Here is a 25,251-nt window from a genome sequence, read left to right as displayed (position 1 = left end):
TGAAGGATACTGTGGTCAATTTAATTGTAATTTTCAAGATTGAACTCAGGATTCTTTGCCTCCTAAAATCTAAATTATTTACAGCCACATGGCACTTCATGCTCTGCTTTCTGTGAACTGAATGCTCAACCATAAATATCCTGCTGTTTTTTTAACATATATTTTTGGATGCTCTGCTGTATTTTGGGTAGTTTTCCCTAACACTAACAGAAAATCCTAACAATTTACCCCCATGTCACTTTTCTGTAGCTCAGATTCTCTGTGGATCCCAGCAAAAGCTCCAGATTCAATGCTTGCATTTCTCAGGATTGATGAGTACATGATGTTAAGTGTAGAGCAGGCCTGGGCAAACTGTGGCTCTCCAGGTGTTTTGGACTTCAACTCCCACAATTCCTAACAGCCTCAGGCCCTTTCCTTTCTCCCCTCAGCCGCTTAAGCCAAAAAAAAAGGAGGTTGTTAGGAATTGTGGAAGTTGAAGTCCAAAACACCTGGAGGGCCCAAATTTGCTCGTGCCTGTTGTAGAGCAAGGGAATATCAGAGGCAAAAACACCAGCCCTCCTCAATTTGAGGTGAGAGAGTGTGACCTGTCCAAGGATTAGGACAGCAAGGGTTAGGCCCCTGGTCTCCAGAGTCGCAATACAAGCCCCTTTTGTTATTTCAGTGAGGTATTCTTTCCTTCTGTCCTGTTATTCTACAAGGGAGAAGGAACAGCAGAAGGGCGAAGAGAGAAAAGTCCAAGCCTCCTCTGAATAGGAAGGGGGTGACGTAAGGCGGGCGCGGCCTGTCGGGAGCCAGGCCCTGCGCAAAGAGCGAATAAGGCGGAAGGCCGCTTGTACAGACTGCGCGTGCGCACTCCCCTGCGAATTCCCCCTCGAAAAGGCTGGGCGGGAGCCATCGGCTACGCGCATCCGCGGCGAGCGCTCTGATTGGCCGTGCTTCTCCCAGAGGGCGTGGCCGAGAGAAGGTGGCACCGCAACCTGCCGCTGCTTTCCTGGCCGGCGGCCGAGTCGTGCGCGCAGCAGGGAACCATGGCGTACGGGGGCCTCGCGGTGCCAATCATCGTCATGAGCGTGTTCTGGGGGGTGGTCGGCGGCGTCCTGCCGTGGCTGGTGCCCAAGGGGCCCAACCGGGGGTAAGTCGCGGGCGAGGAAGGGAGCAGTGTGGGGGCCCGCTTGCGGGAGGGGACGCCTCGTAGGCCCCGTTTCGCTCAGCGAAAATACACAGTGGGCCCCGCAATTGCGGCCTTGTGCGAGTGGCTGCTGTGCCAGGCCTGCTTTGCGCATTTCGTGGCCTATTGTTCCTCGCACGACACTTTCTCTGTGGAGAAGGCGCTGGAGGGGGTTGTAGTGAGCCCTGAAGTACTATAGTGCGCCCATAGCATCTACTGCGACATGATTCCAGGACCCCCTCCCCGTGGATGCCGAGATCCATGGGTGCTGAAGGCCCATTATACACAATGACGTAGTAAAATGGTGCCCCTTATATAAAATGGCACAGATTTTTGAAACATTTATTTAATTGTTTCTGTGCTTATACCCTGCCCTTGTCACCCCGAAGGGAGACTTAGGGTGTCTTACAACTGTGGCAATATTTCAATGCCAGATTCAGACGATAACAATAAAACTGTAGAAACATAAACCTTTCAATTATAAATAATCTTTCATATGATTAAAACATAAAATGTTTTTGAATATTTTCAAATCGTGGATACTGAACCTGTGGGTACGGGGCCTGTGTGTATGTGTTTCTATTTGCAACAGTCTGTGCAGCGTATAGCTCCCTTAAGAAGTGGGGCCTGCTAATCCTAGGGAGCAATCCTATTAAAGGGTGGCAGCTCCCTTGGTTTTGCCAAGCAAGGCACAGCTGCAAACCTGTTTCATAATCTTGGTGATGAAGTAACCACCAGGGCTAATTGAGCTTTCAGCCTCAGCTCCAGAAACACAGGGTTTATTTATTTATTTATTTTATTTATTTTCAACATTTATATCCTGCTCTTCTCACCCGAAGGGACTCAGGGCGGCGTACAAAATTGGCAACAATTCGATGCCTACACATAATTAAAACAGCAATGAAAATCCAATTAAAAATTGTTAAATGCTCAGCATTGTGTAGGGCAGGGGTCTCCAAGGTTATTGACTTCTCCCCCACCCTACACCTGCCCTAAATCTGAATTGACTTGAAGGAACACATCAGCAACAATCCCAATTAACTTGGCTATCTCATCAGCCAAAAGCAGGCTCACACTTCCCATTGAAATACTGGTAAGTTTATGTTGATTAAAATAGTTCTGCATGTTAAATACCGTATTGTTTCATGGTTTTTCTTTTTGCACTACAAATAAGACATGTGCAGTGTGCATAGGAATTCCTTCATGGCTTTTATTTCAAACTATAGTCCTCCCCCCCCCCCCCAAAAAAAAAAACACAACAACCTTGGAGTCTGTGAACTGGCCCTCTGCTTAAATAAATAAATAAAATTTATACCCCACCACCATCTCCCAGAGAGACTTGGGGCGGCTTACAAAGCACTCAAAGGTGCAAACATACAAAATACAAAAATTGCAGAAACAATAACATAAAACAATAACAGGCAAAATAAATATCCCACTTCACAAAAACTCCTGGTTAAAATCAGTAAAATACAGCAGTAGCTGCAGGTATAAAACAACAATAATCTCAGTCAGGTAAAGTCCTTGGTAAAAGTCCGAGTGCAGGTCCTAAATCAGAAATGTTTTGTTGTTGTGTTCCTTCAAGACATTTTGAACATAAGGCTAAGATTTCCTGGAGCTAAGAGTGTATGACTTCCCCAAGATCACCTAGTGGGTTTCTATGGCTGAGCAGGGATTCATACCCAGGTTTCCAGAGTCAGTCTTAATTCTGAAACAGTTACCCCTTTCAGATATTTCCTTCCTTTTAAGACAGGATAGATGAGACCAAGTCTTGTCACAGTCTTGTGACCATTTATCTTTTCTGTCTGTTGGATGTGTAACTACTTCCTCATAATCAGAAGGCTATGACATAGATAACGTAGATTGGCCTGTAACTATAACACAGCCCAGCCAAAAAAAAACCCATTTGGTCTCAGCATTTTAGGCCTGTTCATGGGGTTATAGATCATATCAGTTCTAGTTTCTTAGATATGGTTGAATTCATAGTGAAAAGTTTGTATCATAAATCTGCTTTTGGTATGAAATAAGTAGATTTTCAAGTATACGTTTCTTGTTTGATACGTTTCTTGTTTCCTACATGCACAAAATATATTAATTTAAACTACAATAAAATATCCTAATTTTTATGAGTGAGCAGAATAAAGAGTGATATATGGCACATGTTCTGTATCTGACAAACTAGACCTGATAGGGGGAAATTGGTGCGAGTCGAATATACACTGAAACAGGTCTAACATTTAAGGCACCAAATGTGTGTTAGCTAGTGTAATCTGTTAGGATAATAACTGGCATTTATAATAATTTTGTGGTTTTCTGTATGCTTTTATAATGCATCACTTCAGTTCTTATCATCTCTTGCTTACACATAATGTCATCTTCTGATATTTTATTCAACTTTTTCTAGTACTAAATGTCAAAATATTATTACTGGCAGGAGTAGTGTAAAATATTTTTATTTATTATATAAGCTGCCTTTCAGCAGTAATCCAAAGGTAGTATAATCATAAGGGTGGAAGATAATATTTTCCCCATCCTTTTCTTAATATTGGCACTTAACAATAAGCATTTCCCACATAAGTTTCATAGCAGCATTTTGTGTTAAGCCCCCCTCCCCCCCCCCCCCCACAAAAAGACACCCATTCCTCTGTGCTTTGCTCTTAAAGGGAAACTTTGCTTTTTTAACACTGATTTTTGTCAAGCAGGTGGCTGTGCAGCCCCTGACAAGTCTTACAGGGCAAACATTGTCCTATTGAAGTTGCCAGCTGCTGCAGCAAGATCTTATTGGCCATAAAGCCAAATAATGTTACACATTCAAGGACAGTTAATTAATCAACTCAAAGTCAATGTGGAATGAAAAGCAAAGAAGTCATGTCCCACTATGCAGTTTCAGAAAACTCTTTAAAGGCAGCACCAAATAAAATGTGTCAGTGAAGGTCTAAATGATAACATTGAAGAACACTAGATAGCAGTGAAAAAAATTGCCATTTTGATGAAAGGCCTTAGCTGATACATGTGTCGAAAGCTGTGCTAAGTCTCTCAGCCTCCTTGTTTGTGCATCAGCTTCCAAATCACCTGTCAACTTACGATGACCCTGAGAATTTCATAGTGTCCTGAGAGAAAGAATACTCAGAGATGGTTTTACCAGTTTCTTCCTCTGAACCTGGCATTCCTTGGCGGCCTTCCAACAAAATCCCAACCAGGGCTGGCCCTGCTTAGCTTCCAAGATTTGGGGAGGAGTTTGATGCCTTGAGGGTATTTAGGCTTTCTCAGCTCCTTATTCTACTTCAATTAGGAGTTGAATAAAATGCTTTTAAGCTTCTATTGGGCTTGATGAATCCAAGGCTGGAGTTAAAATTGCTGTAAGAAACATTAACAACTTTTATTTGTGTCAAGAGCGACTTGAGAAACTGCAAGTCGCTTCTGGTGTGAGAGAATTGGCCGTCTGCAAGGACGTTGCCCAGGGGGTGCCTGGATGTTTTGATGTTTTTATCATTCTTGTGGGAGGCTTCTCTCATGTCCGCGCATGGAGCTGGAGCTGATAGAGGGAGCTCATCCATGCTCTCCCCGGGTTGGATTCGAACCTGGCAGCCTTCAGGTCAGCAACCCAACCTTCAAGTCACAAGGTTTAATCCACTACACCACCAGGGGCTCCATTAACAACCTTAGATATGCAGATGATACCACTCTGATGGCTGAAAGCGAGGAGGAGCTGAGAAGCCCCATCACCAAGGTGAAAGAAGAAAGTGCAAAAGCTGGGTTGCAGTTCAACATCAAGAAAACCAAAATTATGACAACCAGACTGATTGATAACTGGAAAATAGAGGGAGAAAACGTGGAGGAAGTGACAGACTTTATATTTATAGGCGCGAAGATTACTGCAGACGCAGACTGCAGCCAGGAAATCAGAAGGTGTATATTTCTTGGGAAGAAAGCATTGACCAACCTCGATAAAATAGTGAAGAGTACAGACGTCACACTGGCAACGAAGGTCCGCATAGATAAAGCAATTGTATTCCCCATAGTAACCTATGGATGCAAGAACTGGACCATAAGGAATGCTGAGCGAAAGAAGATAGATGCTTTTGAACTGTGGTGTTGGAGGAAAATTCTGAGAGCGCCTTGGACCGCAAGAAGATCCAACCAGTCCATACTCCAGGAAATAATGCTCGGCTGCTCACTGAAAGGAATTATATTAGAGGCAAAGATGAAATACTTTGGCCACATAATGAGAAGACAGGAAAGCTTGGAGAAGAGAATGATACTGGGGAAAATGGAAGGAAAAAGGAATAGGGGCCGACCAAGTGCAAGGTGGATGGATGTTATCCTTGAAGTGACTGGCTTGATCTTGAAGGAGCTGGGTGTGGTGACGGCCGACAGGAACCTCTGGCATGGACTAGTCCATGAGGCCATGAAGAGTTGGAAGCAACTGAACAAGTAAACAACAAGAAGCTTCTATTGATTCCAGTTGCTTTATTCTTAACTGGCTTTTATTTTCTCTGAGCTCTTAAGACATTTATGTACATGTGATGTTCTGTCACTTGTCTTGGAGATCTGCTCATACATTGGAAGGTTTGTTGGCTAGGAATGCATGGTGTTGCTGAACTATTTTGTCAGCATATGATCTAAGCTGTATTACTATTAATATGGTGAAAATAAGACAGTAAACCTGAATACCACTTCTGTTCCCAGCACAGAAAAGATTGAAATTAACTTCCAAAACTGATGCTCATTACATTTACTGTCTTAAATGGGTCTACATGGTTTGGATAAATTTTTTGAAACTGTTTTCCTATTCTGTGCTTTATGCTTTTAAATAAAATAAGCATGTTCTCATACTTAAAGATCTGAAAGGTATTTCACTGCATTCTCTTTTTTTGCTAAATTGGTGATTTGATTATAGGACTTAGAGAAACGTGATCTTTATAGGTTGCAAGTCAATGTTACATGTTAAAATGATTGTATAAGTATCAGATAGATATCAGGTTAAACTATTTTTCTTAGTAAAGAAAGAGGTCAAAATTTGTGGTTCCTGAATATTTTTCTTAAAATATCCACATAATGTCAGCTTGATTACCATCTGATCTGAAGATAATTACTGATGTATCCCACTGTGATACAGCACAACAACAACAAAAACAACAACAACAACAATAATAATAATAATGTGTTGTCGAAGGCTTTCATGGCCAGAATCACAGGGTTGTTGTATGTCTTTCGGGCTGTGTGGCCATGTTCCAGAAGCATTCTCTCCTGACGTTTCGCCCACATCTATGGCAGGCATCCTCAGAGGTTGTGAGGTATGGTATCCATACCTCACAACCTCTGAGGATGCCTGCCATAGATGTGGGCGAAACGTCAGGAGAGAATGCTTCTGGAACATGGCCACACAGCCCGAAAGACATACAACAACCCAATAATAATAATAATAATAATAATAATAATAATAATAATAATAATAATGCTTTATTACTATGCTCCCCCCTCTCCCCAAGGGCACCCAGACCAGCTTACAACAGGAAAGACAATATAAATAATAAACACACGACAATTTGGGGAAAATTAAATCAACAGAAGTAAAAACAATCATAATACTTAGAAAAGAATAAATAACAGTAGACACATTAAATATAAGTAAAAAAATCACTCGTGACTATAAGACTAAATAATAATAATAATAATAAAACTTGTCAACATCAGAAGAGGAATTTTCCAGGGAGATTCATTGTCCCCTCTGCTTTTCATTATTGCCATGATCCCTCTGTCCACAATCTTACAAAAAACAAATCTCGGCTATCAAACATCTAAGAAATCTCACAAAATTTCACATCTGATGAACAATAAAGTGTCACCAGCCAGAGGCCTATAAATATCTGGGCATACTACAGCTGGACAACATCGAGCATGAACATGTGAAAACTGTGGTCAGCAAAGAATACACACAAAGGGTCAGAAAAATTCTCAAAAGCAAGCTCAATGGAGGCAACACCATCAAGGCCGAAAACACCTGGGCCATACCTGTCATAAGATATACTGCTGGCATTATAAATTGGACACAGGCAGAACTGGACAATTTGGACAGAAAAACAAGAAAACTCATGACCATTCATCATTCACTGCACCCTCGCAGTGATGTTGACCGGCTATATCTGCCTAGAAGATCAGGGGGTAGAGGACTCTTACAAGTAAAACAAGCAGTCAAAGAAGAAGAACATTCTCTGGCAGAATATGTAAAGCAAAGTGAAGAACCTGCTTTGATTGAAGTCAAAAATCAGAAACTCCTCAAAGCACAGCAGACAAAAAATCAGTACAAGAAAACCGCACTACAAACTAGAGCTGACAGCTGGCACAACAAAACATTGCATGGAAAGTTCCTTGACAAAATTGAAGGAAAAGCTGATAAGGAGAAGACCTGGCTCTGGCTCACGAATGGGACCCTGAAGAAGGAGACAGAAGGCCTGATCCTTGCAGCCCAGGAGCAAGCCATCAGAACAAATGCAATTAAGGCCAAGATTGAAAAATCAGCTGATGACCCAAAATGCAGACTGTGCAAGGAAACTGACAAAACCATTGATCATATCCTCAGCTGTTGTAAAAAAAATCGCACAGACAGACTACAAACAGAGGCACAACTATGTGGCCCAAATGATTCATTGGAACTTACGCCTCAAGTACCACCTCCCAGCAGCAAAGAACTGTTGGGATCACAAACCTGCAAAAGTATTGGAAAATGAGCACGCAAAGATACTGTGGGACTTCCGAATCCAGACTGACAAAGTTCTGGAACACAACACAACAGACATCACAGTTGTGGGGAAAAAAAGGTTTGGATCATTGATGTCGCCATCCCAGGTGACAGTTGCATTGACGAAAAACAACAGGAAAAACTCAGCCGCTATCAGGACCTCAAGATTGAACTTCAAAGACTTTGGCAGAAACCAGTGCAGGTGGTCCCGGTGGTGATCAGCACATTGGGTGCCGTGCCAAAAGATCTCAGCCCGCATTTGGAAACAACAGACATTGACAAAATCACGATCTGTCAACTGCAAAAGGCCACCCTACTGGGATCTGCACGCATCATCCGAAAATACATCACACAGTCCTAGACACTTGGGAAGTGTTCGACTTGTGATTTTGTGATACGAAATCCAGCATATCTATCTTGTTTGCTGTGTCATAATAAAATAAAACTTTATTCTTATATTTCGCCCCATCTCCCCAAGGGGACTCAGGGCGGCTTATATGGGGACCAAGCCCAGTAATACAGCAATAAAATATATCACCATAAAATACATTGAAATTACAATGAATCAAAACATAAAAGCATATAAGGTTTTATTAGGATATGTAAAATATTAACATCATAGAACCTGTTCTTGTTGATATGAGCAATAAGATCCAGTTAAAACTAGTCCTATTTAACACTCCAGATGTGAAATCTCTTTGTTTACTTACTAGATATCAAGTGAATTGTTTTTCATTTTGAGAAAATCTTGTTATGTTCAGCTTGCTGAAGCATAAACTTTGAGTGCCCCCTCCAACCACTTTTAAGCCAGTATCCAAAACTCAGGAAAAGTCATCCTCAGGTGGGATGTCCTATCTTTTGCCTGTTTTGATGAGATTTTTTCTAGCCTTGTTTCGTCCCTCATACATGCCCACAAGGTATCACATGTATAGTATTCCCAATCTTTATTTAGTTAGAATATGTGTTGGTTAGAGAAAGAGAAATGGTACTGTTGCTTAAGTGCAATTATGCTGAAAAATAGTGATTTACAATTTAGTTCTTGTGGAGCAAGCCTGTTTTACATCTGAAGCTGCATGGACAACATATGACCTGTGTAGATTCTATTGATTCTCCATAGTATTACATTTACAAAGACATTTCCACTTCCCATTGTCAAAATGTTGAGTGACAGCTGCATGGACCTGGACAGTAGCTCTAGCAGACTGAATTATGGTCCCTGGTCATATCTTGATCTCTTTTGTGCTTTACCAGCAGTACTAACCAACAACAGCGCTAAGTATTTCATGCTTTAAAAAGAGCCTCCGAAAGAAATGATTTCTATAAATTGTATGTTTTCTTATTTTTGGGCATTTTTTTCATTTTATCAGCCTTGTTTCTGTCTTTCTTTCCTTTAGTGTTATCAACACAATGCTGGTGACATGTGCTGTTTGCTGCTATCTCTTGTAAGTATCAATATTTCTTTTTTTGTCTAATTACAGATATATCTGTGAAGTCACAAGGCATTTTAATTTTGTAATCCAGATTAAGGAATCAAATAGAGAAAGATATAGTGGTTTATAAAAATAAGCGTGAATGAGTCCTGTGGACTGTAGGAGTAAATAATTTACAGTAAGCATGCACTTACTGTAAACTGTTTTTATTCATAAACTAAAATGCTTGGTGTAGTCTTAAACAAACGGAGCTGCGGTGGCACAGTGAGTTAAGTCCTTGTGCCAACTGGACTGGTGACTGAAGGTTGCCGGTTCGAATCTGAGAGATGGGGTGGCTCTCATCTGCCAGCTCTAGCTTGCGTGGATGTGAAAGAAGCCTCCCGGGCATCCCCTGGGCAATATCTGTGTAAATGGCCAATTCTCTCACACCAGAAGTGGCTTGCCAAGATGCTTCTGACACAATAAAAAAGGTCTATTTTTGGAATCCAAACCTCTTTCTTGCTTGCTGTTTTAGTGGTCATCTGTTATGATTGCTTTGAATTGCTGTATGAAGACTTTCTCATTTCTGTAATATAATTGATGATATGCGTTGTTTGTAATGCAGCTGTGGAAGTGTTTGCATTTCCTACATGTGGCATATCCTCTAATAATAGCAATAGTTTTAGTAAGTTGGGGTACACTTTTATATTGCCAATTTTTCTCTACTTTTTCCTGTATTCGAGTTTGGGGAGCCTGTGGCCCTCAAACTGATATTAAAATCTCAGTTCTTTCTAAATATAACTTGTGCTGATTGAGGCTGTTGGGAACTGGAGTCCAGTAGTACTGCCTGACCTGTCGCCTGTTCAAAGTCAGTTCTGAGCTTCTTGCATAGTTTACAGTCAGCATGCTTCAAACTAGATCTGCCTTGTTGTATCCTGGCCTGGACCACTACATGAGCCTGCTTGTTTTTAGTGTAGTGCCAGGATGAACAAGTTTTGTGCAAACTATCCTGCTTGTTTTGGGCTCAACAAACCCAAAGACTCATCAGTGTGAAGTTGTGACTTGGATGACATTTAAAATGCAGCAGATCAGGATGTCTGTTTTGCCCTTGGTTTTACTCAAAACAAAAACATTGCTGTGTGTTCTGCCAATTTAACATTCCAGGAAGATTTTATAGGCATGGGTGTTTTTTCTATATGGTTAACTAGTTAAAGAAAGTAAAGGCGCCGTTATGAGAGGACATTTGCTTCAACAAAAAGTGGAAAAAAACAGAAAGAAATACAAAGAAATAGAGGATATTATGAAAACAATAGGGGGGCTGGAAGAACAACTGAAAAAATATCCGCTTGATACGGATAAAACAAAAGAGTTAAATTTTTGGAAGAGTAAGAAAACAACATTGGAACTAGAGAATATGGCAAAACAACTAAAATATATAAAACAACACAATTTTGAAAATGCGAATAAACCAGGAACCTGGCTTGCAAGAAAACTAAGGAAAAAGAAACAACAACAATATATATCTAAGATAACTAGGGAAGGGAAAACATATGTAACGGATGAAGAAATATTAGAGGTGTCTAGAGAATTCTTTGAGGAATTGTATAAAAAAGAGGAGGTAGACCCAGACAAAATATCACAATATTTAGGAGAGTTGCAACTCCCCAAAATAACAGAGCAACAGAGAGAAAGTTTAAACAGAGAAATAACAATAGAAGAAATTAGGAAAACGTTAAAAACAATGAAACCGAATAAGGCACCGGGACCAGATGGCTTTCCAGTATGTTTTTATAAGACATTACAAGAGGAATCCATATTGCATCTACAAGGAATTATGAATAAGGTGTTAACAGAGGGGGCAATTCCGAAATCTTGGTCCCAAGCAGATATAGTTGCTATTCCAAAAGAAAATGGAACTTTAACTGACCTAAGAAATTTTAGACCAATTTCCCTACTCAACTCAGATTATAAGATCTTCACATCGGTACTCGCAAATAGATTCAAAGAATTCTTACAAAATTGGATAGGTCCTGAGCAAAAAGGTTTTCTACCAGGCAGAAACGCTAGTGAAAACCTAAGATGTATAGTTGACATCATCGAATATTATGAATGCCATCATGAGAAAGAAATGGCATTATTAGCTGTAGACGCGGAAAAAGCGTTCGATAATTTGAATTGGACTTTTTTTAAATTATTGTTGAAAGAGGTAGATATAGGATATCAATTTTCGAACGCTATTGAAGCAATCTATAATAAACAGGAAGCGAGTCTATTGATTAATGGACAACAGACAAAGCCTTTTAAGATAGAAAAGGGGACAAGACAAGGTTGCCCCCTGTCACCACTTATTTTTATCTTCGCATTGAACACCCTAATGATCAAGATTCGTGAAGATCACGACTTAAAAGGAACAAAAATAAGAGGTCAAGAGTATAAGATCCGCGCCTTCGCAGATGATATAATTTGTATAATTGAAGAACCAAAATATCAAATAAATAATTGGATTAACAAAATAGAGGAATTTGGAAAACTTGCAGGACTAAAAATAAATAAGTTAAAATCAAAAATTTTGACCAAGAACATTACTAAACAAAACCAAGAAAAATTACAAGAGTCTACTGGTATAAAGGTAACATCGAAACTTAAATACTTAGGTATTATATTAACAGCAAAGAATTCTCATTTGTTAAAGAACAATTATCAAGTAAAATGGAAGGAGATTCAAAAAGACTTGGAGAAGTGGAAATTTATGAATATCTCTTTATTAGGCCGAATAGCAGTCATCAAAATGAATGTTTTGCCAAAACTAATGTACCTATTTCAAAATTTACCAATTATCAGGAACATAAAAATCTTTACCGAATGGAATAGAGATATATCTAAATTTATATGGAAAAATAAAAGATCAAGGATCAGATATACGGTGTTGACAGATGCAAATAACAGAGGGGGCTTTGGAATGCCGAATTTAAAACTATATTATGAAGCGTGCGCCCTGAAATGGGTTAAAGATTGGATAAATCTGACAGATGAAAACATATTGACATTGGAAGGGTTTGACCTCCGCAGGGGCTGGCACGCTTATTTATGGCAAGACAAGAGACTAGTAGAAAAGAATTTCGGCAACCATTTTATCAGGGCCTCGTTAATAAAAATATGGGAAAGGTACAAAGAACGATGTTACAGTAAAACACCCCTGTGGGTTTCAACATTGGAAGCGAGTCAAAGATATATTCTAGGTTGGAAAGTCTGGCCAAGATACAAGGACATATTAAAAAAATCCGAAGGTGAATATATAATGAAAAATATAGAAGAATTGAGAATTAAGTTTAGGAATTTAACTTGGTTTCAGTATGCCCAAATTAAAGAACAATTTAAGAAAGATAATTATAGGGGATTTTGTGAAAAAGAAGAAATATGGGATAGGATACTACAAATTAGAAAGAATGAGATATCGAGGATTTATAACCTTTTACTGGAATGGTCTACAGAAACCGAATCAGTAAAGCAATGCATGATTAACTGGGCGAGGAATATTGGCCGTCCAATAAAATTTGATGAATGGGAATTAATTTGGAATAAGAAATTGAAATACACATATGCGTGGGATCTAAAGGAGAATTGGCTAAAAATCTTCCATAGGTGGTATATGACCCCTAAAAAACTGGCAACGATGTACAAAAATTATGGGAACAGATGCTGGAAGTGTAAGACACATGAAGGTTCTTTTTACCATCAATGGTGGTCCTGCGAAAAAGTTCAAAAATTTTGGAGAACAATTCATGAAGAGACTCAAATAATATTGGATAAAAAATTTCTTATAAAACCAGAGTTATATTTATTAGGTATTGTAGACACCTCAATAGGGTGGAACGCAAATGATGATAAACTATTTACATATATCTCAACAGCGGCTAGAATAACTCTAGCAAAACAATGGAAGTCTGAACAGATTCCAGAGGTGGAGCAATGGATAGAGAAGATAGATGAAATAAAGAACATGGACAAACTAACTTGGCATTTGAAAGAAACTAGAGGAAAACCAATAAAGAAGACAAACTGGGACAAAGTGGATATGTACTTTCAACAGAGATGTGTGCAGAAACGAACCGGGTTATTGAAAGAAAGTTAATCCAAAAGTTTAAAATTTAACGCCGATATAAGAGGGAAGAACGGAAGTTTTGTATCATAATAGCCCCCTCCCTCCCCTCCCTATCCCTTCCCTTCCCAACCCTGCCCCTTTTGGTTTTGTTCCCCCCCCCTCCCCAGCACTGCTTACCCTCACTGTAATTCCCCGTTTTTAACTTGTTTTGTATGTTTTCACTTTTTGCAAATTATTCAATAAAAATTATTTAAAAAAAAAAAAAAAAAAAAGAAAGTAAAGGCTTGTATTTGTGACTGTCCTTCAAAATCCTGTTAAATAGATGATATTTAAAGGTTTATTCACCACAGGCATCCAGAAATAGAATGCTTTGGAAAGCATGCGTCATATTGGTACTGTGTTGTCTTGGAAATAAATAAGAGAGGAGATTAATGATAAACCAGAAAAATAATTTGAAAGGAAAAATACTCTGGCCAGGTACACAAGTCCCTGACGTAAGTATCCCGTGTGGTCATTGTTGGTTGTCTTCAAGTCATACAACAGTCTTGGTAGGATTTGTTCAAAAGAGGCAGAAAAGTGTGACTTGCCAGGGCCATCTACTACTGTACAAGTTTCCACTCTGGATCCCTTTTGACCCGAGAAATTTTGATGTGACCCCAATTACATAAAGTAGTTATAAAAATCAAACACTGACTAATATAAATTGGTATTTGCAAGACTTGCTAAACAAGCTGATTTTCCTTTCTTTGAAGTACTGCTGAAGCATCTTCTGTAGAGTCCACTGAAAACACTGCACAACAGATTTGTGTAAATGTCTAAAACAGCCACTAGGTGTTGTTCAGGATAAAATGGAGCTTAAGGAGATTCCATTTGAGGTTGGGACCCACCATTTAAGAAACAGTGATCTAGAGGATTGTCATAACTAAGTATGGAAATGTGAACCCTGATCTCCTGTGACAGGACATAACAGGCATAACATCTTACCAGTTCCCAGTTTCTGTTACTACTTGAGGATTTTGGCAGCGGTGTCCCAATAACCACTAGCTTCCATAATCCTAACAAGTAGACATATCCTGAGCTGTGGCAATAAGACAGAAATAAAACAACTTTTCATAGCCAATTACAGTTGTCATGCTACTTTGAATATACTTGAATCATAGAATCGTAGAGTTGAAAGAGACCTCACAAGCCATCCAGTCCAACCCTCTGCAAGAAGCAGGAAAACCTCATTCAAAGCACCCCCGACAGATGGCCATCTAGCCTCTGCTTAAAAGCCTCCAAAGAAGGAGCCTCCACCACAGTCCGGGGCAGAGAGTTCCACTGCCGAACTGCTCTCATAGTGAGGAAGTTCTTCCTGATGTTCAGGTGGAATCTCCTTTCCTGTAGTTTGAAGCCACTGTTCCGCGTCCTAGTCTCCAGGGCAGCAGAAAACAAGCTTGCTCCCTCCTCCCTATGACTTCCCCTCACATATTTGTATATGGCTATCATGTCTCTTCTCAGCCTTCTCTTCTGCAGGCTAAACATTCCCAGCTCTTTAAGCCGCTCCTCATAGGGTTTGTTCTCCAGACCCTTGATCATTTTAGTTGCCCTCCTCTGGACATTTTCTAGCTTGTCAACATCTCCCTTCAATTGCAGTGCCCAGAATTGGACACAGTATTCCAGGTGTGGTCTGACAAAGGCAGAATAGAGGGGTAGCATGACTTCCCTGGATCTAGATGCTATACCCCTATTTATGTAGGCCAGAAGCCCGTTGGCTTTTTTCGCTGCCGCATCACATTGTAGGCTCATGTTTAACTTGTTGTCCACAAGGACTCCAAGATCTTTCTCACACATACTGCTGTCGAGCCAGGCGTCCCCTATTCTGTATCTTTGCATTCCATTTTTTCTTCCGAAGTGAAGTATCTTGCATTTATCCCTGTTGAACTTCATTTTGTTAGTTTCGGCCCATCTCTCTAATTTGTTAAGATCGTTTTGAATTCTGCTCCTGTCTTCTGGAGTGTTAGCTATCCCTCCCAGTTTGGTGTTGTCTGCAGACTTGATGATCGTGCCTTCTAACCCTTCGTCTAAGTCGTTAATAAAGATGTTGAACAGAACCGGGCCTAGGACGGAACCCTGCGGCACTCCACTTGTGACTTCTTTCCAAGATGAAGATGACGCATTGGTGAGCACCCTTTGGGTTCGTTCGCTTAACCAATTAAAGATCCACCTAACCGTAGTTTTACCTAGCCCACATTTGACTAACTTGTTTGCCAGAAGGTCATGGGGGACCTTGTTGAAGGCCTTACTGAAATCCAGGTATGCTACATCCACAGCGTTCCCCACATCTACCCAGCTTGTAACTTTATAAAAAAAAAAAGAGATCAGATTAGTCTGGCATGATTTGTTTTTGGTAAATCCGTGTTGACTATTAGCAATGACCGCATTTGTTTCTAAGTGTTTTCAGACCACTTCCTTAATTATCTTTTCCAGAATTTTGCCTGGTATCGACGTGAGGCTAACCGGACAGTAATTGTTTGGGTCGTCCTTTTTTCCCTTCTTGAAGATAGGGACCACATTTGCCCTCCTCCAGTCTGCTGGGACTTCTCCCGTTCTCCAAGAACTCTAAAAAATTATTGCTAGTGGTTCCGAAATAACTTCTGCTAGTTCCTTCAATACTCTTGGGTGTAGTTGATCTCATTTGATTTTAGAGCCTAAACATGGCCAGGCTAGGTGAATATTTTAATGTGAGACTCTCAAGGATTTCCAGGTAGGGCTAGGAAGGAATCCTCCCTGAAACTGTGGGAAGCTCCAATATAGGGCTGGGTCAACCAAGGGTTTGGGCTCAGTACTTATAAGCTTTCTGTATTCTATCAGTAATATGAGCTAAGGGAAGAGAAGCTTGATGTTTGACTATTTATATCATGTTAGCACATGATCCAGCTTGTCTGGCAGTTCCAGAAGGAAAAGGCTATGGGTTAAGACTGCAGGCTGTAACAAACTAAAAGATCCATCGTGAGGCAGGATTAAACTGGAGATTCTGGCTGAGTTGAATTTACTATAGAAACAATTAATTTGTTACATCTTAAATTTGACAGATATTTTCAAACATATCCATATTATGTATGTATTTATTTATTCTTCGAACTTATATGCCACCACTCCCCTAGGGCTCGGGGCAGCTTCCAAAACAGACTAAAATCTAAAATAATTTAAAAACAGCAATAACAGAAATCAAAAGCCTGCCGAAACAGGTGTGTCTTACATGCCCTGTGGAAAGCTGATATGTCCCACAAGGCACGAACTTCTGGTGGCAGGGTGTTCCAAAGTGATGGCGCCACTGCTGTAAAGGCTCTGCTTCTAGTTGCTGTTAGGCGCAAGATCTTAAAACTAGGAACTTCCAATAGGTCTTGGTCCTCAGAATGGAGGGATCTCTGGGGTTGGTAGGGGATGAGGCGGTCCCTCATGTACATTGGCCCCAGACCATGTAAGGCCTTGAAGGTAAGTACCATCACTTTGAAGGCGATCCAGTGCTCAGTTGGTAACCAGTGCAGCTGTAGTAAGATTGGTGTTATGTGGCATCTCGACGGGACTCCCACAAGAAACCGAGCCGCTGCAACTTGAGCTTCCGGATCACCGATAGAGGAAGGCCAATGTAGAGGGCGTTACAGTAGTCCAGTCTTGAGATGACCGTGGCCTGGATCACCGTGGCTAGGTCGTCTCTAGACAGATAGGGGGCCAGCCGTCTAGCCTGCCGTAGATGGAAAAAGGCGGTTCTGCTAACAGTGGAGACTTGGGCCTCCATCGTCAACAGAGGATCCAAAAGGACTCCCAGACTCTTTACCAGTGATGACGGGCGTAGTGCCTCACCATCAAGGGTAGGCAACTGGATATCCCCACTGCCCGGTCGGCCCAGACATAGGATCTCTGTCTTTGCTGGATTCACCCTCAGCCTGCTGGCACATAGCCATTCAGTAACGGCCTTGAGGCATTGATAAAAGTTATCGGGTACGGAGTTTGGTTGGCCTTCCATCTTCAACACAAGCTGAGTGTCATCAGCGTACTGGTAGCACTCAAGCCCGAAATCTCAAGCTAGCTGAGCAAGTGGTCGCATATAGATGTTAAACAACAGAGGGGAGAGAATGGCCCCCTGAGGAACCCCACAAAGTAGAGGGGAGCTTCCAGAGACCAGGCCTCCCCTCTCCACTCGCTGTCCACTGTTGTGAAGGAAGGAGGTCAGCCAATTTAAAGCTGTCCCCCTGACTCCAACAACGGCAAGGCGGTGGGTCAAGAGATTGTAATCGACTGTGTCAAATGCTGCTATGAGATCCAATAACACGAGCAGCGCCGACCCGCCCTGGTCAAGCTGGTATCGAAGATTATCTGTGATGGAGACCAACACAGTCTCAGTCCCATGCCCCACACAGAAGCTGGACTGGAAGGGATCTAGTCTGGCTGTGTCGTCTAGGAACTGCTGCAACTGCTCCACTACTGCCCTCTCAATCACCTTGCCCAGAAACAAAAGATTTGAAACTGGGCAGTAGCTGGATGAATTGTTAAATACATTGCACAACTTGCATAAGCAGCAGGCCAGTTTGTTTTAATTAGATCAGTAGAGCATAGTAAGCATCATGGTGTAGTGGTTTGAGCATTGAACTAGGACATTGGGAGATCAGGAGTTGAAACTGCACTAAGCATTGATAACCAACTTGGCAATCTTGTACAGATTGCTTTCTCTCCACCTCGAAGGGGCAAATTCCCTCTGTAAAAGTTGTGTAGAAAACCCCCGAAGATAGGGTCTCCATAATTCTGAAATTTCTTGAGGGTACACATAAACAATCTGAATTAAAAACATATCATACAAGGAATAAGAAATAAGGACGGATGGGAAGTGCTTCAGTAAAGTAGAATCTTTTTGTAGCTACTTTTCAAGCAAAATCAGTACATTACCTGCTTCACCTCTTCAGCTTGGTGTTTTTTTAATTTCCTATCCTGCTGCATTAGAGACTAGCAACAGATTTTGCGGTTAGGATAATTATATACACATTCCCCAGCACCATGAAATCATTCAATAAAAACAATTTCACTATCACTACACATTTATCTGTTCTAAACAATCCTTGTATCCTACTTCAGGTGAAAAGTATATTGCCCAAAATTTTTGAGTTTTATGAGATTACTAATGCTTTGCATTCTGAATATAATTGTGTTACTGCTACTCTGATATTTAATTATTGTACTGAATAATCTTTATGTGATGGTGCATGAAATTGTCAACCTGTTTTTAAAACACATAAATTTTAGATTGCCTCTATTCTGTGCTTGGTCTCTGGGGATTCAGACTAACATAGAAGTAGCCATGTTTGAACCTGATGCAGGTCTTTCTGTCAGCCTTTTTAGTTCTGTATTAAACATTATAGTGATAACTACTTTTGAAACTGATATAGCATTTATTTCATTGGTTCTCAACCTGGGGTCCCCAGATGTTTCAGGCTTTCAACTCTCAGAAATCCTAACAGCTGGTAAACTGGCTGGGATTTCTGGGAGTTGTAGACCAAAAACATCTGGGGACCCCAGGTTGATAATCACTGATTTATCTTGTACTGGCAGCAAAGTTGAGGGCAAATGAATAATGTCTTCAGAGATATGCTTTAACTGGTCTCAGCACTGTGTTCTGAAGAATAGGAGGAAAACACAAAAGTTTTGTGAGGACAGAGAAAACAAAAAGGCTATCTTCTTTTCTATTTAGGGAAATCAGGGTTTCTAAAAAGTTTGTCCAGAATGCTTGCTTCTGTTAACCTAGGGAGTTTATTATCACTACTGATGCTCTGACATATTTGACCAGTGGTGAGAATGTTACTTCAGTGTATTCTGGTGAGCTTAAAATACCCTAAAGCAGACATTCCTAAACTCTGGCCCTCCAGCCGTTTGGGCCTCCAACTCCCAGAAGCCCTAGCCAGCTTGTTCAGTGGTCAGTAATTCTGTTAGTTGGAGGCCGAAACAGCTGGAGGGCCTGCCCTAAAGGCACCAGATCCCACCTGATCTTGGAAGCTAATCAGGGTCAGCTCTGGTTCCTACTTTGATGGGAGAGTGGCAGGGAATACCAGGTGCTATATGCTATATTTCAGAGGGAATTGTCAAAGCCACCTATGAAATTCTTGTCTAAGGGAACTCATGGGGTTGACAGATGACTTGAAGGCATGTGCATACTCACCTAAGTGAGTTTACCTGCAGTTTGCAGGAGTTAGTGTTGACACTGATTAAAGCTACTCTAAGCTTGCTTGAAGAAGCAGGATTTGTGGTTTCTAGGTGCAAGTGGTTAACTTTGGAGTTTGGTATAAAAGAGTCACATAATGAGGGTTTCTTAGGCTCCATCTGGGATATTAAGGGTTTGTAGAATCACCAAGTTTATACTGCCGACAAGTTGACCTGTCTTAGAGTAAGCTCCTGTTTCATTGCATAATTTTGATAGAGTAGCCCTATAATTTGACCTCTTAGAAGAGTGATGGGAATCTTGCAGTGCTCCAGATGGTGTTAAAATGTTCCCCCAAATGGCACAACCAAATGATGAAAGGAATCCTGGAAGTCACAATCCTGTAACATTTGCATGATTCCTACTCCCATCTAAAGATGAGCTGTCCTCCTAGAAATAAACATCTGGTTTTCAAATAGACATGGGCATTTTGTACTGACTAAGCAAAATTAAACAGCAACCTAATTTGAAGAGACAAAATACTCAGCCCTGCAAGGCCCCATCATCCCTGCAAATCTAGACAAGTGAATCTGCTCCCATGTCTTCTTTCAGAGAACCCTTTCCATATTTTTGTGCCTGTCATAGTATTCTGCAGAGAACACATTCCATGTTTGGTTAAACAAAAGAACTGTAACTAGACAAATCAGTTGAGCTTTACCATTGCCCCTTGTGACCAGAGCCGGCTGTCATTCAAAAATCCCGGCAGCTGGTCATTTTAGAATAACAGGAAACATTTGAGAAAGTTTTCCTCACCTCATGGTTTCCAAGAAACCCTAGGAGATTAAAAAATGCTAGCACCAGGTACTGTTAGTAGCAGAGCAGGTAGACGTGAACATGTGAGGATGCCCTTTTGCTGTAGATGACGACAACACTAACACTTTACTAAGGTGCTGATCTGGAAAACAATGCTTTTGTAATTTACATTTTGGCAGTTTATTGTGATATTTGAAGAGTCATTCCAAGGAAAACTGTCCTTCAGTTTTAGAGGAATACCATCCTATATCTGTAGCAGTCTATGTTGAAAATGTTGGTTTTCAGTGAAAGATGTATAAATCTGCCATTAGGTAGAGACTTATACTTCTTTTGTTATAGCTATTACTTTCTTTAATTAATTATGAACAGTGTTGAATATTATTTGTCATAGTTAATTGTGACAGACAAAGTCTAAAAAGGATTAATCCTGTATCTCTTGTCTGTGATTGCTATGGCTTTTCTTTTTCCAGCTGACCTGCGTTTTATTATCTGGTCCAGGCATCCAGGTTTGTATGGAATTTTCCATGACTGCCTAAGCACAGTGCATTTGTAGCAGCTCCCATTACAAAGCCGCTTTGCTCTTTCTCCTCCTCCTTCCAAAGCATTCTAGAAATAGCTGTTAAATGTGCCTGTGTATTCACAAAATGTTTTGTATGCAGGGCATTTAACTCTGCTATGATTCCATAAAAATTAAAGGAATCAGAAGACTCTTTGTTTACAAACAGCGTTTCTAACTTCTAGATAAATATGTTGCATTTTCCTAAGTATATCCCATACTGTAAATGTATTTTATTCTAGCTGTAGCTTTGACTTCTTTAAGGACTTTTTGACAGGTATATATGTATATTCTGTCACATAGCCATTGCTAAAGCTTTCAATGATAATTCACGGTTCCTCTACACGAGGCTATCATTAAAAGCTACATCTGTAGCAATTTTCTCCTATGTTGTCAGTATCAGATTAGCATATGTACCCCTAAAAACAGGAAACATTAACTCAGCAAAAAGCAATAGTAAGACCAAGGTGGATTATGGGTTCAAACAAACAGGGTGGCCAAAATATTAATGTCTTTTACATGGCATTTTAAAAGTGTATTTCATATTGGAAGGAGCAAGGGGGATTGCAATAAAATGTTGCAGCACATAATGCTTCTGTTTACTGTTTACTGTTACAGTCAGTCATACTCTCCACCATGATATTATTTCATGTCCTGTTCTCCCCTGCCATCCATTTTCCATTATTTCTTTCCTGACAGTTAAGTCAGTATTTGTGGTTACTGAGCATGCTCAATTTCAGTTGAGCTGCAGGTTGTATTTTTATCAGTGTTATCTTAAAGTTTTTTCAGTAGTTCTACCAACTGGGTTCCCTTCCTGGCTGATATGATGTCAACACTTGGGAGAATATATTAAATGGAAAAGAGATGGCAATGAATAAGTATGGACATCACTTGAAATGAAATGGGACCGTTTCAAGTTGAGATGTGACTACTAAATGGGTGCTCAGTTTTTGTCACTTCTTTTAGTAGTGTTTTGTTCGGATATCAAATTTTTTAGTTGTGATTATTCTCCCACCTCCCTCAAATTCCTGTTGTGTATTAGCCATACATCCATTATAAAATCTTTAATATTTTCCTCTTTTCTTGCAGCTGGCTCATTGCAATCCTGGCTCAGTTGAACCCACTGTTTGGGCCGCAGTTAAAAAGTGATATAATATTATATCTAAAAGAGCACTGGCCATAATGATGCCTTCTTCTATTGTGCCTTGCGGACTAGGTAAATATAGTTGGCTTCTATTATTAATTACCTTTATTTTTCACATTTTTCAAAGGAGCTCAAAATTGTGGGCATGGTTTTTCGCTCTCGTTTTTATCTTCCCATAAAATCCTGTGGAAATTGCCCCACCCCTACACACACAATCGTAAGGTTGAAACTCTGAGATGGTCCTATATTAAAGTTGATTTGCTTTTCTGGAAATAATAAGCAATATTGTTTTTGCCTGTGATCATAGCTCTATGTAAACACAGGTAGGTCTCGAACTCATCCTGACCCCATCTTTAAGAATTTGGTTGTAGAACATTGGCTATTTACCCTAAATGCTGAAAAAGCTTGGGATTCTGTGACCACTAAGAGAGACTGTGGCAAATAGGCTGGAAGAAGGAGGGATGGAGTTGTAGGACAAGAGAAGGAGCAATCATAACCAGTGGAGTTAATATTTACTTCCTGCAAAACAGTATATCTGAACTAACTCAGCTGTGGATTTTGCTTTTAAATGCTTACTAGGGTTTGACAGGGTTTATTTAATAGAAATGCTTATTCGTCTTCAATGTGAGCTGAAATTGATTTTTTTTACTAGCCAAATGACTCCTCCAAGCATCCGATCTATAAATTTGGCTTCTGCAATGACAAATCTTAGTCAGTTTAGGTTCTCATTCACAGCTGTAATTTTTGCTGCAAGAAAAATCAGAACAACTAAGAACAAATGGTGATAAATGTGATTTTTAAGTGTATGCCACTTAGCTTCCTGAGACAAAGCTCCAATACTTATGATTAGGCTTGAAATGAATAGCAGGTAGTATCAGACTGCGGTGAGCATAAGAAGTTTATTTCCGTTTCTTTAGCAAGTTAGCTGTAATTCTGTGTTTTGCAAAGTGCTAGTCTTGGATGTGTATTTGCAGTAGTACACTGCTTCCTGTCAAGTAATAGTCTTGACTCAGAAGTGCCAGTGTGTATATACCAGGAGACTGGAAATAATTTATTGAAAAAATTATTAATTTTGTTAGACAAAAATTATAATTTGATTACAAAGTACTCAGTTCCCATTTCTCAGTTTTAAAATGAATATATAAATGCATCAAATGCATGTGGTCTCTAGTTTGTATTGATTTATTTAGTAGAGTTTGATCAGGTTTTATGATTGCTTAAAAGACCACAGCCATTGAAAACCCAAATGATATCTTGTAATGGTTAATTCAATCCTTTATCTAGAACAACTGTGATGCCTTTCATATTAACCCCAAGGATCAAATAGTTCAGTAGTTGACTTGTGAATTGAATGCCCCTGAGAGAAACTAAACTGCTTTTTACTTTACAGGATATGAAGAAATTTTCTCTATGGAACTTTCCATTGATCCAAAGATGCTCTTAACATACTTTGAATTCAAACATGTTTCCTGCAATGCCTTACTATTTTGTTTACCATGAGAATGGATGTCTAAAACATTTTCTGTGTTTGTTCTTACACTTTAAAGTGCCTGGTGGAGATACTGTGCCTCTTCAATATAACTTCCTTGCCACAGTGGCTGGATGGAACCAAGCACTGCTTATTTCTAAATATTTTTCCCTTACCAATTTTCATAGCAGTCTATTTTTTCAAGTATAACTTGAATGTTATCTGATAATTTAAATGAAGGTTAGAGTTTCTAACATCTGAAATAAAAGTCTTCTCTGTTTAATATTGTGTTTTTGGCTTTCATATAATGTGATATTTTGTGTGGAGTTGTTTGAATGTCTCTGCATGGGGCGGAGTTTGGTGACTCTTTGAAGAGATGTATCCTGAATTTACTTCCTTCTTGAAGTCTGTGTACTGTGAGATATAGCTAATACAGTACTGTGATTCTAACATCTCAACTTTGTTTTTCGTGCCTATTAATTTTATGAAGGAAAGTTGTTTGTGTTTATGTTCTTAAATGAGAGTATAGGAGCTTGCATAAGCCTGTTATATTTTATCTGTTTAAAAGTTAAATAGAACTAATAAAGCTATCCTAATTTTGTAGATTACATAATAAATGGGTAAGAAAATGCCGTTGTTGGGAATAAGTTTAAGTCTGCAGGAATCATTGAAATTACTTTAGTGTTTGAATGGTTTGTTTAAAATATTTTATTTTAATGCAAACTTTAAGAGATTTCCCTTCATATGAAAATGTTATATGGAGATTGTTACGTCTGCTGCATCTACACATGAACAGAATCTTAGGATTAGTTTATATGTGCATGTTGTTAAACTACTTTCTTACTAGCATCTGTCGGTAAAAATTGGCCCTGCAAAAAAGCATAAATTGGGCTGAAGTTTTGTTATGAAGGCTCATATGTACAGGCAAATCAAGTGATTCATACTAGTCTTTAGAGTGTTTCAGTGACTGCCATCGTACAGAAATCATGTAGGTGATGAATGTGTGCTGTTAACAAGTTTGCAACTTTTTAGGAGGAACAGCCCTTGTCTATGTAGGGAAATGAGAAACAGAAAATTATATGCTATAGTCATATATACATGCATATATACATACGTATGTGCAGTGTTCCCTCACTTATCGCGGGGGTTAGGTTCCAGGAACACCCGCAATAAGTGAAAATCCACGAAGTAGGGACTATATATATATATATATATATATATATATATATATATATAATTTATACATTATTTTAGTAGTTATACACTATTTTAAGTCTTTATCAGCCAATTGTGTGTTGATAAATCGCCTCCTCCTCCCATTGCCGCTTGGGCTCCTTTTCTCTCCCTTTGACTTCTCCTTCCTCTCTTCCTTAGGCTGTAAATTGTATTTTTTTATGATTTATAATAGTCTTTTAGAGTTTATTGAAAAACGGTGAAACAGCGAATCCACGAAAAGTGAACCGCGAAGTAGTGAGGGAACACTGTATAAGCATTCTAGCCAGCAAGGTGGAAATGCTTTCAATAGTCTGAATAGCAAAGTCCCTTGAAGAAAAACAAGTGCTAAATTAAGGGCAGGCAGAGTGGAGCCATGGAACTTCTTGTGGCCCTGACAGCTGTTTTTGTGGATCAGAATCCACCGGATCACTGTTTTTCTGGATCAAAAGCAGACTGTCTCTCCTG

The 25,251-nt window shown here is 39.8% G+C and overlaps 1 protein-coding gene across 2 annotated transcripts; it reads left to right on the top strand.

The window, feature by feature from the left end:
• Positions 1-872: 872 nt before the first annotated feature.
• atp6v0e1 (ATPase H+ transporting V0 subunit e1) lies at positions 873-23,854 on the top strand. Of its 2 annotated transcripts, XM_003217343.4 has the most exons (4): positions 915-1,132; positions 9,305-9,352; positions 22,049-22,175; positions 23,494-23,854. In XM_003217343.4, exons 1-3 carry the CDS (start codon positions 1,029-1,031, stop codon positions 22,140-22,142), a joined length of 246 nt encoding a protein of 81 aa, XP_003217391.1. In that variant the 5' UTR covers positions 915-1,028; the 3' UTR covers positions 22,143-22,175; positions 23,494-23,854. The 2 variants fall into 2 exon arrangements, with proteins under 2 accessions (XP_062826499.1, XP_003217391.1); XM_062970429.1 differs by lacking the exons at positions 22,049-22,175; positions 23,494-23,854 and adding an exon at positions 13,772-13,915 and having other exon boundaries at positions 873-1,132.
• Positions 23,855-25,251: the final 1,397 nt, after the last annotated feature.

This window comes from Anolis carolinensis, chromosome 2 (genome assembly GCF_035594765.1).
Source record: "Anolis carolinensis isolate JA03-04 chromosome 2, rAnoCar3.1.pri, whole genome shotgun sequence".
Classification (NCBI taxonomy): Eukaryota; Metazoa; Chordata; class Lepidosauria; order Squamata; family Dactyloidae; genus Anolis; species Anolis carolinensis.
Note: the sequence above shows the minus strand (reverse complement) of the source record. Positions and strands in the feature narration are given on the sequence as shown.

Coding starts and splice junctions, on each gene's coding strand:
- atp6v0e1 (XM_003217343.4), top strand. CDS start 1,029: ATGGCGTACGGGGGCCTCGCGGTGCCAATCATCGTCATGAGCGTGTTC. Junction 1,133..9,304: donor CCCAAGGGGCCCAACCGGGG/GTAAGTCGCGGG, acceptor TCTTTCCTTTAG/TGTTATCAACACAATGCTGG. Junction 9,353..22,048: donor GCTGTTTGCTGCTATCTCTT/GTAAGTATCAAT, acceptor CTTTTCTTGCAG/CTGGCTCATTGCAATCCTGG.